General features: G+C 36.2%; 1 protein-coding gene across 1 annotated transcript in view; it reads right to left on the bottom strand.

The window, feature by feature from the left end:
• The window catches only part of LOC107662716 (tyrosine-protein phosphatase non-receptor type 13-like), a 91,252-nt gene that overhangs the window by 70,207 nt on the left and 7,140 nt on the right, over positions 1 to 13,905 (bottom strand). The window contains 1 exon segment of the mRNA XM_016452797.1: positions 3,349 to 3,468. Coding sequence (XP_016308283.1) covers positions 3,349 to 3,463 — 115 coding nt within the window. The 5' untranslated portion in view covers positions 3,464 to 3,468.

Here is a 13,905-nt window from a genome sequence, read left to right as displayed (position 1 = left end):
TCCCATACGACAGACTTCGTCTTTTTCGACGGGGGAAAAAGTTCCAGGGATTCATCTCCTTCGGCCATCCTACACACAGGTGACTCTGACCGCTCGCACCAACCGGGCGGGGAGGGGTCGTGTGACTCGCTACGCTCTTTGCTGCACACAACTGAGGGAGTCCTGCACTTTCCGTCTTTGACGACACGTAAAAAAACTGCGCATACCGCAGGAACGGTATAACGGAAAATTTTAGTGGTTTTGAAACCGTGACTTTTCCAAACCGCGGTATACCTTGAAACCGGTTATCGTCCCATGCCTAGTCACATCCCATGACTCTCATCCAGGGCCCAAAATGTCTGCAAACCTTGTCAAGAGGGACCTTTGCCAGCAAGTTTTCACCCAGAGTAACTCAAGGCCAGATAACAAGCTACTGTGAGACAAGGAGAGTCCTCGTTCCCCCTGTGAGCACATGCCGAAGCGGCTACATCATCTTTATCATCATCGTCCTCCTCGACCCTGAAGACAAGGGGCCTAATTACGCTTCAAACCCTACTGGCTATTGGCCAGGTCTGCAGAATAAAGAGGGGCAACAACTGTCCGCGATGCTGACAGAACGAGAATTGTACCCTGACTGTGAGAAAGACTTGTCAAGAGTCTCAAGATCTGTGCGTGAACGACAGCAGATATTGGTCGAGAGGAGCTGGCATCATCTCAAATGCCGCAAACTGCCCACCAAACTGCTCTTTAGGAAACCGGGCAGCGGGACAATAAAGAGGCTTTTGTTCACAGCGGTGACACACAACACTAGCCCACACAGTCATTCAGAGAGACAGCAGACGGACGTAAGGCTGAGTAAGCCTTCTCATAAATTTCACCGAAGTGTTACCCGAAAATAGAAAGCTTTTCTGCACAGGCTCACTTCTTTGAATCAGACTGATAGGTGCTATTTTTGGTCCACTGACAGCTTTTGAGGAGGCCGGAGATTTATTCTAATCATTCTTAAACAGGTGTGAATTGGCAGAAGACAATGCTAAACGCGCATATACTGACTGAATAACCACCTTACAAAAGAATCCTGTTGAATGTAGGCCTACTGATAACGTCACGGCTGAAGCTTGTAATGGCTTTGAATTGTTTGTAAGAAAGGGACAAAACAAAAACATTATTTAAAGACATTTTGTGAGGTAACTGCATGGGAAGTGTGACATAGCTGTGGTCTGAGGGAAAACAGTTTTTTATTTGCCACAGGGAATTCACATAAAGACAGATATAACTTCAGTTTCTTGTTTTTCATTTCAAACAATCCCTGCCAGTTTAGCTTCCTTTTAAAAAAACACCATGATAACTAAGGTTCCAACCAAAATACCAAACTTATTCTGATTATTGCTACAATAAAACTATGCTAACCTTATATTAGCCACAGTCACCCAAAACAAATGACAGATTTTTACAATTACAACAAGATTTGACTACAAATCGCTAGATTTTTACATTTTCTGAAAACAAAGTGAATCTTGTCTATGTGGTTGCTGAAGTGTTTAGCTTGTTTTTAAGGAATTTCTATAAGGTTTTCATAAAGTTTAACGCATTCCTACGCAGTTGCTAAAGTGTGTTGATTGTGTTTAGCAAATTACTATACGATTGTTAAGGTGTTCTTAGTGTTTAGCGCATTGCTATGCAGTTGCTAAAGAATTTCAACTGTTTTTAGCAATTTGCTAGCAAGGCTGCCATGGTGTTCTTTGTATTTAACGCATTGCTAGGCTGCTAAAGTGTGTGTTTATTGTTTTTAGCAAATTGCTATGTGGTATTCTTAGTGTTTAGCGCCTTGTTATGCTAAGGTGCTAAGGTGTCCTGAGGGATTTAGCGCATTGCTACATGGTTGATAAGATGTTCCAAGTGGTTTAGCCCATTACTATGCGGTTACTAAAGTGTTTTGTGTTTTAACGGATTGCTAGGTGATTCTTAAGGACTTCTGAGCATTTTACCGCATTTGTGGATGCTAAGGTGTTCTTAGTGTTAGCGCATTTCTATGCAGTTGCTAGTGTTCTTAGTGCGCTTGCTTACCAAATCAGATAGCATATTTTACCTACAGTAGTATGTAATATATAATAGGCATTTTGGTGGAAATTGTGGCCACCATTGTAAATTTTTATATTCGTCACACAAACACAAGGTCAACACATGAAATTCCTCTATTGAAAGTCAACAGGCTAACTGTAGAGTGCAAATGAAAGTGATATTGGATCCCTTCTGAAATGTCAAACTGCAACATTTTGTATATTTACCAAGCTTTAAAGGGGTCATATGATGCGATTTCAAGTTTTCTTGAACCTTAAACCATGTCAACATATTCCGTTACACCAAATACACCAAATAATGATCTTTAAAAAAGCATCATATGACCCCTTTAATGACAAGAAGGAATACAACTAGGAAAGACCTACAAAATATCAGGTTGAAGAAAACCGAAAATGCTACAGGCTGACCAAACCAGAGAAACCAGGTGAACGAGGAAAAATTCAGGCAGAAAGAGAGCGGAAAGTATTAGAGAGACAAAAAAGGAACCGAAAAGCAGAGACAGTGAGACATCCTTTGTACAGATCATTCCAATAATGGATGAAATGGAATGTAAATCTCCAAAATTCCACAAACTATTAAGAAAAATACTCTGCAAGACAACAAAAACAATCTGAATGGCACCGCACTAGTGGTTTGGAACACACAAAGTCAGATTTTTTCAGCATATTCACAATAAATCAGCATTCACTGCATGTTACTTGGCAACAGAAACTACCAGGTTCTGGAGAGGTCATAGATGATTGTTTCATTACAAAAAAAAAAAAAAAAACACTTCAAAGCTGCAGAATTCATGCTGCAGAATTCATGCTCCACTCACAATTACAACTCATTGATTTCAATGGCGAATATGCCCTTTTTTATGTTTTTTTTATTAAATAAGTAGAAATAAATATTATAATTATTATTACAAATATTATTTTCAGCAATATGAATTTATTTCAGCAATTTCAGCCTCATACTCCTTCAGTTTTGGATGACTGGCATTTACACCGCATTTATGTAACCTTATGGCTTAACCACATTTATGTAACCTTATGGCTTACACTGTAACCAAAGGAAGCCAGATAGTCGGTTTCATTTGCAAAAACTCTGCGTATTTGGAGCAGATCGCTAAATACTTTGGAAATGTTTTATCAACAAATGTTCTTCTGCACTCCAAAGATATCAGACTTCTATCCAAGGTCTCTGATTGCCTCAGCCATCCCAAGGCCTCATGTTCTGAGCCAGCGTGGCTGGGTACCCTTGAGAGATGTTATCACTGCAGTACGAGTCAGGACGGCGGTTTACCTCTGCGGAGGAGTTCATGCAGACTCTCTGCGCTCTGGTTCAGGACGGCCCAGACCTCCTCCTCCTGCAGCGGCCCTCCTCTAACCTGCAGCGCCTCAGCCAGAGACACATGCATGATGCCTGTGGGGTCACAAAACACAGCAATGTTATTCTTACAATCATTATCACTATACATACATACATCAAGGACATTAACAAGTGTTCTCTGTACATATATGAAGATTTTAAATTCTGCAGAACCTAAAGTCAACCGTTATTTTTTAAATATATACACTGAAAAAAATATTGAAGCTGTGAATAAAACAAAGGGGGGTGCTTACACTGGAGAATTTATCTATGTATGTATTTATTTATGCAAGTATTTATTTATTTTATATTTTAAATAGAGTTAATTTTGGTTTCATGCTGATTTAAAGGGATAGTTTGTGTCATTTTTTTTAATATGTCCATATAGTTTTATTCATTTTTATTTCAGTTTTAGTTATTTTAGTACATCAAGTTAAACTAAATGAAAATGATAAAAGTAGCCTTAATGACTAGCTGAAATATATATATATATATATATATATATATATAAGGGGTGTAACGGTTCACAAAATTCACGGTTCGGTTCGATACAGCACAGTTCGGTACATTTTCGATACGGGGGGCGGGGTAATTGGTTATGTCTCAATGTTGGAAATATCTCTGTTTTAAACCATGAAGGCGAGCCAATGGATATCACACAAGCAACGTGTAAATTTTGCGCAAGATTAATGCCGGTGAACATCTTAATCTCAGTCAATTCACTATGCAGAAAGTGAAAATAAAAACGGAATGACAGAGTAATGACGGGGCTTTCGGCATCTGACGCCGCATATTCTCTCAGAGATGACGAGAAACGAATCTACTTCTGCTGATAATGGTATATAGCTAACCATTTTCATTTATTCCCTTAATATTTCTCTTGTGGCCTGTACATAGTGGGAAAAAAATGAGAAGAAACATATTTCGTGTTAAACAGGTTGTTTTTGAAAGTCGGTGCTTGAAATAAAAGCTTTTTATTTCATTGATTTTTTTTATTGATGACTGCAGTGTTAAAGGCACAATATGTAAGATTTGTTTTATTCAAATATCCAAAAACCACTAGAACAGTGTTATATATTTTGCTGACTTGTGTACTTACATTATCCCAAATGTTTCGAAGAATGTTTAAATCCAGAGAAATAAGCTATTTTAACTAGTGAAACGGAGCGTGTCTATAGTGTCATTGTGTCGCCTGCCAATGATGTCATAACCCCTCGATTTCCGGTTTTGTTTTGTAGAAAACATGGAAACACCAATCACCCGATTTGAGTCACATATTTGAATCGATTTTCAACCGGCTCGCGGTTAATCGTTACATCCCTAATAATAAACCTGTTTTAAAATACCTTTTTTAAAAAACATTTTAACTGAGGAGTAAATAGCCTAATCTTTTGTTATCCTCGCAGCGCGTCAGTTATGTGGTAATTATTGCGGGGCAAATTAATTGTAATCTTAATTTAATAATAAAAGTAACTTCATAATAATAATAGGCTTAATAAAAATCAGAATGTAACAGGCCTACATTAATTGGAAAAGCCAAATCCTCTTAATGCTGCCAATAATTTATGTTTTTGACAATATCTCTGGCTATCATCGATATAAGATCATCGTCTTTCGACGCACCCCAGCATGGGGAGGTTATCACGGGGCAGACAGCACATTGCCTGTTACGTCGTTTGGGCTGCCTTGTTGAGCGCAGTGGCACTGAGAAAATTATATTGCACACACTTTAAGCTCTTTTATTTTATTTTATTTAACGATTAACGAATCGTTCAGTTTGTAATGCGTACCGAACCGAAAGCCTCGTACTGAACAGTTCAATATGAATGTGTATCGTTACACCTCTAACATACATACATATATATATATATATATATATATATTTAAAATCAAAACAAAAGTTTATTTTATGATTTTAGCTTTTAGTTAACTATAATAACCCGGATGAATAACACAATGTTATTGTAAAAAAAACAAAACAAAACAAAACAAAAACTCCAAAACGACTGTGAAAATAATTTAAACATCTTTACAGCTCTAATAATACTTTTTTCTTTTTTCTTTTTTACAGATGAATGAATGTAAGAGCTTTAATAAAATTAGAAGCATCACATTTGTTTTTAAAGCCTCCAAAAACTGAAATGCCTCACTTTAACTTTTATTTAAAATGGGTTATTGGGTTCATTTTGATTTCATGCTGATTTAAAGGTGTAGTTCACCCAAAAATGAATGTCATTCCAAACCCATTACAAGACATCATATAAAGCAGTAGCATCTCTTCACAAGATCTGAATTAAACCGCTTGATTTATTTCACTACGCCTTTATGTACTTTTTGGATGTTCTAAATGTTGATTACCTGGACTTTGGAGGGACAGAAAGCTCTAAGGTTTCAATAAAAATATATTTATGCGCTTCAAAGATGAACAAAATCTTATGGCTTTGGAACAACATGATCTCTTTAAAGAAACAGCAGCACATTTAACTTCTGTAATATGCCATATTTCTGAGGGTAACATAATATTTATTTAGAAATAATGTAGGGTAAGGCTTGATTTTATCCATCAAGATTTTAATGGTTTGTTTGAATGGAAGTAAGCTATAAATACTGGTATATGAATATATATTATATACATTTGGTGTTGCAGAAATGATATACTTCACATAAAAGAACAGAAATTGATGTAGAAAAAGAATCAGTAAAGTATTGTGATTAGTGCTTGTGTGCATGTGCTCTTCCAGGAAGAGCTGTTCATTCATCCTCTCTCCTGAAGCTTGCATAATGTCATGCTGTGTACATGCTGTTTGTCACAGAAAGTTCTCCACAGAATACCACACAACTTAGGTGAGGAGAAACCTGTGATTAATTTAATTTTAAATACAATTTTGAAAAGAAAAACACTCCTGAAATTGTCCAGCTGATTCAAACTGTCCAACATTCGCCATAATGTCATAACAAAACAAGCAAAGTCGTTCGTGTCCCGTCAGGTCTAATTGTCAGGGTGGGGTCAGTTACACTCCTTGCAGTGAAATTGTTCATTATTATGTCCAAACCTCTGCACTGCTGCCACAGCTGTAGTTACAAAGAGACGTAAACCCCTGGAAATCCCAGCATGCTGTGAGGCAAGAGAGACAGGGGAAGCTCAGGGTTTAAGGGATTACTTTTGAGCGAGCATTACATGGGGCTACTTATGAATACTTATGTGTCACATTTCAATTGAACTGTGGAGTCAGACTTTTCAGTTAGCGCGTGGCACATCAGAGGGGACTGTCATCAGAGCACATTTGTGACTTCTGTCAAGTTTGGGGATTCACAGCCTTCTTTGATCATATTTACCAAGGGTGCCAATAATTCTGGCCATGACGGTATGTATGTATGTATGTGTATGTATGTATGCGTGTATATATGTATTTTTATTTTTATTTTTTTTGTAATGTATGTAATGTATGTACGTATGTTTGTATGTACGTATGTTATTTATTTTTATATATTTTTTAAATTATGTTATTTATTTATTTATTCATTCATTTATTTAAAATAATAAGAACATTTACATTGTTAGATGAAAACGTTCTTTAAAAAAAAAAAACACACAATCATGTGACCACGAAAACCTTGATTAAGGGGGGCTGCTTTTAGCATTTACAAGCAGAGATTATTTTTAAAAGCACTAAATCTAATTTTTCAGCGACCAAAACCCATCAAGAATGCACTAAAATAAAGACGTGGCAATCAGCTTCCATCTAAGATACTCAAGGCCCCAGCAGCGAGAGCAGGTCATTCCACATAAGAGAGAAAGCGCCACAGATAAGCGCATATTTATGCAGGAATGCTCATTGGGGATGAGAGACTCTCTGAAAGAGGGATATGAGGGGAGGAAAGTGAGCTCCAGACCCCTCCCATACACCTCGTTAGCCCTTACTGTGGGGGGCTGTCCTATGCAGATTGTTTTCCTCTGCTTTTGTTATTCCAGCGCAGGCAGCGAGTGGAATGTTTGCCCCGTCTCTCAGGGTGCTGTGGAGCACTGGGTCATTCCCACCGGTACGCTCAGCCACAGGGGAACAGGACAGGACAAGTGTGAGAATATGGGCTATATTCAGTCCAGTAGAGCAAAGCCAAGGTCATCGGTTTCGATTCCCAGGGAATGCATGAACTGATCAAATGCAACAACAGTCACTCTGGATAAAAAGTTTCAGCCAAATGCACAAAATCCGGAATAGGAAACTACCTAAGCTGTACTGAGCACTTTGCACAGCATGCAAATTTTCAGTTTGTACTGAATACTCGCATCACAAGGAATACTTGAATTTGAGTTCACTTTAAAGAAATACTTCTGGTTTAGTACAGGTTCAGCTCAATTGACAACACTTGTGGCATAATGTGGATTACCACAAAAAAGAACTTCCGCTTGTCCCTTATTTTCTTAAAAAAAAAATAAAAATGTACAATGGAAGAGAAACATTAAAATACACACTGAAAATACGCAGTGTTTCAACAGTATAGCCACAAGATGAAAACAATATTCATGTAGGGCTGGGCGATAATTCGATGACGATAATTATCGCGATGTAATTTCTCGATAAAACGATATGAAGAGTTCGATAAATTTTCGATATAATGTTTAGCGGAACGAAACAGCGTGACTCATTTGAATCGTGCCACACAGACCGTTTATCCGCTTGGATCAAAGTTCAAACTGCCGCGCAGCGCAGCTCACTAGGGAAGATGTGTTTACGCGGTCAAGAGAGCATTAAGCAGTGCTATGAGATCCAGTGTGAAGCGCTTGTATTCAGCGATGAACACAAATGACTCGGTGATTTAAACTAGTTTAAAGCCAAACAGCAGAAACACTGTGTGCAACGAGACAGTCAGAAGGCTTTTCAATCTACACATCACCATCATTTACCATGGTTTTACTGTAGTAACACTCATATGTGTTGTTTTCACTGTGTTTATCATGATTTAAATGTATGCTACTGTGGGAGACCAATGCTTAATTCAAAAAAAGAAAAAAAAAACTTGGTCAGAATAAATGTAACCATATAAATCTGAGGTTTTTCACAGATGTTACTGATTTTGATAATGAACAAAAAATTACCTCTACATCCTAACTCAAGCTACTATCAAACGTGAATTTCTAAGAGACAAAAAAGTTATATTATTATTATTATTATTAATATTATCAGGCAACCCAAACCTGTTTCTTGATTTTAAAAAATATCACTCATTAGAACATGCAGAAACTAAGAAAATATTTTTTTTTTATTTAGATATTTATTTTGTTAAGGAAAATTAATTAGTTTCTACAACTTTCACTTTGGAGCAAAAATCTGGCTTTAAACTTGAAAGAAATAAAGATTTGACATTTATCGTGATAATTATCGATATCGACAATAAATTATTGTGATAATTTTTTGGCCATATCGCCCAGCCCTATATTCATGTGAACCAATGTTATTTTAATATCACTGACACACTAATATAGTTTAATATAATATTTTAATATTTGTAATTAACATTTTTGTTTTTATGTTTTGTTTTCGTTTTAGTTTTAGTAATTTAGTTGTGTGTTTTTGTTTTTGTCTTTGTTTTGTTTTGTTTTTAATGTCTATATCGTTTTATTAAGTTTTATTTCAGTTTTAGCCTAGTTATTTTAGTACATCAAGTTAAAATGAAAATGTGAAATGTAGTCTTAACGACAACCTGAAATATTTTATATATTTTTTAATATACATTTAATATGTTTCAGCTTTTGTTTATTTTATGATTTTAGCTTTGAGTTTTAGTTAACTATAAAAATCCTAAAGAATAACACAATGCTATTGTTAAGAAAAAATGCTCCACAAAATTGGTCTCAATCCAAACGCCTCACCTTAGCTTTGATTTAAAATTATTTTCTTGTGCTAATCAACATTGTGTCACTAATGCTGTCAATTGAACTTATTTTATACTAAATGCAGAATATTCCTTTAATGTGCGACAAATTACCCAGAGGCAATATTATGTGCAGTTTGACTCTAATGACCAAACAGTTAATACATTTTTACACAAAATTAGAATGCAATATAACTGTACTTATTGCGTGTTAAACTTAGTCATGTGTGAACAATGCGTTACATACTGCATGCAGGATTCAGTATATACCACACAGTGTGCAGTACGCTAACATTCCATTCCCAACATAGCATATGTTAGACCTTCCCAACAATCCTGGGAGCTCTCACATCCAAGTGTTTGTTTATTTCACTATGTAAATTTCAGAAATGTGTCTTTTCCCAGTCATTATGCATGATGACATATTTCTAAACATGTTAAAAAGCATCAAGTAGCACTGAACCGCTTCAGACTGCAGGGGAATTTGGGTTATGCGGTATGTAATCACTTTAAGAAGAAATCTCGCAATTCTGGGGAAAATGTTTCTAGAGAAGGAAGAAAAGCCTGTTTTTACAATGCTTGACACACAACCAAAAACACACAAACGCAACCTCAACTTACTTCTGTAATACTAAGCTTCCGTTTAAACATGTTTCCCTGATGTCCATTTGTAACTTTAGTCAAGTTTATAATAATAATAATAATAATGTTGCTACAGCACCTTCAAGACTTAAGGCTTGTGCACACCAGGACGATTATCGCACGCGAATATCGCCGATGTTTAACACCTCGAGACTAAACAGAGGGCGCCAATGTGAGTGTGCACACCAGCGCGCAAAACGCGAGGCGTAAAAGCGTCATTTTTTAAAAAAACGCCTGGGGCTCGTTTTTTTTGGTTTGACGCACCACATTAAAAACTGGCCGACCAATGAGATTGGTGCTTTTGTTCACGTGCCTGGAGCTGCTGAAGTTACAGTAAAACACGACTTGGTGCCGCTCAAGCACAAAACGGTCTTGCCGAGCACACATTGATACCTAACGACGAAGAGGAAGTAAGTAGACCAAGAAGATGCATCGAGGCAAGATGAATGTAGAGCTGCTGGTCTCATTGGTGTCTGAACAAAAAGAGCTTTATGACAAACGCGGCAGCGACTACAAAAATCTCGATAAGATGGAGTTGTTATGGAGAGGAATTGCAGATCAAATAGGATTCGATGTGTACCGGGGTATTTCTGTTTTTCATTAAGCGCCATCTAATGTCAGGGAGTGAATTTGCACGTTCACTCGGCTCATCGCCAGCGAAAATCGCTTGGGTACAACACACAAGACGCACGAGTGCACGAGGCTTTACTGTAAATAATCCCTTAAAATTAGCTAACCATAATTTGCATATGAAATTAATTACATTCCACCAGTGTTATTTCATGATAATTAAGATACTATTACAGTTTTTATTCAAATTTTAAACTAGATTTTTTTTTTCTTTTGTTAACATTTTAATTTTAGTTAAATATCTTAGTAGTAATTTTGTTGTATTTTTGTCATTTTTTTGTCAGTAATATGTCTATATAGTTTTTAGTCATTTTTATTTCAGTTTTAGTTTGTTATTTTAGTACGTCAAAAAAAACTACATGAAAATAAGAAATGGCTGAAATTTTAACTTTGCTTTTGTATATTTTATTTCAGTTAATATTTAAGTACCAAAAATTTACATTTTATGGTTTCAGTCAACTATAATAACCCTGCATCTAGGGCTGAAACAATTAGTCGACATTATCGACAACGTCGACAATAAAAAAATTGTCGACAAATATTTTTGTTGTCGAGTAGTCGTTTGATCTCATATGACCTAATGTAAGAGCCTGCAATAACGTGGTTTGGCCAGTGTGGCGCTGTAGCGCAAGACTGTAATTCAGCTCTCCTGATGCAATTCAAGAGAAGACAGCGCTTCAGTTCAGAGCAAACGCAGCCGAACCCGAGGCTGCTGAGCGGCGTTTGGATGAATATGTAAATATATGCTGCGCACTTTCCTCTCAATAACAAAATAAACACATCAAAAACTGACAGTGGTGAGAAAGCAGCAGTTTAAAACGCATCTAAATACAGCGATGTGGATGTTTGCACGAGCTCTGCATTTCAGTACTCCAGTAAAGTCACGTCACGTTCATTTATATAGTACTTTATGCAATAGATAGCCTTAAATCAAGCAGCTTTACAGTATTAAACATGAAAAACCAGAGTCAGTGTCTCTTTCAGTTAGAATTAAATCTTGATTTTCTGTTATAAATCAGCTCTCCAGTGTGGAGCTAGCTAACGATAAAATCTTTTTATTAGTGGGTGAAAAAAACGTTTCATTAAAGTGATAGTTTGGTTTGCAGAGATCAAAGCTTGATTTAGCTCAGGACTGTTTTGATTATCATAACCCTATAAAGGTATTTTAAGAGAGACAATGTTGTGAATAAAATAATTTATCCAAAAATAAAACGTCTTCTTATCACTTAACCTTTATTTTGTTTCTTATCCATATGACTTACAAAAAGAGATTTTAGGCAGAATGATGTGTCATTCAGCTACTTTCTCATATAGCTAATTAAATGGTGAATAAGAGTTTCTCTGCCATCTCATTTTGTATGCCAAATATATTTATTTGTATAAATTAATTGTATAACTGAATTAATTACAGAACCGGCTTTCTGACAAGATGCGCGTTAAATATCTCATGTGATTAATCGTGCAGCCCTAATTTTAACTAATTGCAAAAGCTGAAAAATCAATAAATGTCTACTGATTATTTAGCGAAATAATTGACAAGTAGTCGATTAATCGTTCTAATAATTGTTAGATTAATCGATTATCAAAATAAGCATTTGTTGCAGCCCTACCTGCATCCCACCATATTGAATACGTATTCTGATTGCTATGTAAATGTTGCTGTTTATATACTAAGCTGCTCATTCGTTTCCATAAATGGTCTATAGATCTTTTAAAATATGAAGCAATGCAGCAGCAATGAGGTGAGACATGAAACATAAAGCCCTTAAACTAGACAGTACTGAAAGAAGAGCTGCAATGAAAAGTAGATTCGGGCCAAGTTATTCCCAGAGTGCTGAGCGAGCTGAGGAAACACAAACAATGAGCGTGGTCAGGGTTTTCCTGGTCAGAGTAACCAGGATTTTAAAGGGATTAATCTTTGAAACATTATATTTCACGCGGGCGAAACCCTTCACCCAGAGGAGACTTTCCTGGTCTTGCACACCCACATACAGATCAGAGCGCTCAGAGACAGAGGGTTAATATGATAGAAGAAGGACACTTGTTTTAAGGCATCTTCCAGATGATACAGGCACTCTGTTTTTCCCATAAATGCCAGAGATGGGAGTCATCATCTCAGTATTTTCCATTTTGTTGCAGAACTTGGCAGAACACAGATTCAAGAATAAAACTCTAGAAGCAGTCAAATAAAAACAGAAGCATGGGCTAACAGTTTCCAACAGAACAGCAAAGCCTGATAGAGAGGATGTTTAATTTTCTCATAACATTAATCTGTGGTTGGACCCGGTTAAATCATCTGTACTTCTAAAAACAGCCCGATGCCAGTAAGCTGAGCCGAAAATCTTTCTTGGAGATGCTTTTGCCAGGAGAAAGCAAAAAACACCCAAACTCCCAGAATCCTTTGCTGGATCCTGTTACCTCTCTCTCTCTCTCTAACTCTCTCTCTCTTACTCAATCTCTGTTAAAATAAGGAAAACTTTAGAGCCAGGAAAGCCTCATACACAGATTTTCCAAAAACAGATCACTGAGACCTAAACACTTGTATGACATAAAACAGGATGCAACAATGCTTCCTTCAATTAAATTCTTCACATTTCAGCTTTAAAACAGTAGTTGTCAACTGGTGGTTCATGACCCAAAAATGGCACGCAGGTCTCAAATGACGTAAAAAAAAACAAACAATAGAATGCACCTAACCAAATAATCACACATAAATCAAATCCCATTAATAAGAGCCTAAAATATGCTTACTTTGTTGATGTCAATACTGTGAATTCAGTTAAAATCATACTTCAGCATAAATTCATGCATCACTGATAAACCTTATAAACGTATAAATGATAAATATAAAATATAAATAGTTAATACATACAAAATATTACATAAATACATATTTATATAATGTTTATCTAACTTATATAAAGTTTATTTATATAATTAAATACAATTAAAAAAATAAAATAATTGTATTTTTTAGAATACATATAAAAATATATTAAACAATTCCATAAATATAATTTAATATAATTTAAATATATATTAAACTACCGCGGCACCGCCCCCCACCATCGTTTCGATTTTTTATAGTAACCAAAATCATTTAGCCTAGTTCAGTTAGAGGACAGACACTTTTAAAAACTAAACGCTCAATGTAGCATGCCGAACCGTGCGCACAGACACTTTTAAAAACTAAACGCTCAATGTAGCATGCCTAACCGTGCGCAAACGACAGGAGTCAGATTTTATTTATCACATGAGGAGATAAGTGAGTCGAGCTGACTGACAAGAGTGAGGTGAGAAAGACAAGACGATGGCAGAAGATTGTTTAGAAAGGAAATGCAAAGG

This window comes from Sinocyclocheilus anshuiensis, unplaced genomic scaffold (genome assembly GCF_001515605.1).
Source record: "Sinocyclocheilus anshuiensis isolate Anshui unplaced genomic scaffold, SAMN03320099.WGS_v1.1 scaffold457, whole genome shotgun sequence".
NCBI lineage: Eukaryota > Metazoa > Chordata > Actinopteri > Cypriniformes > Cyprinidae > Sinocyclocheilus > Sinocyclocheilus anshuiensis.
This window is presented reverse-complemented; position numbering and strand designations above follow the sequence as displayed.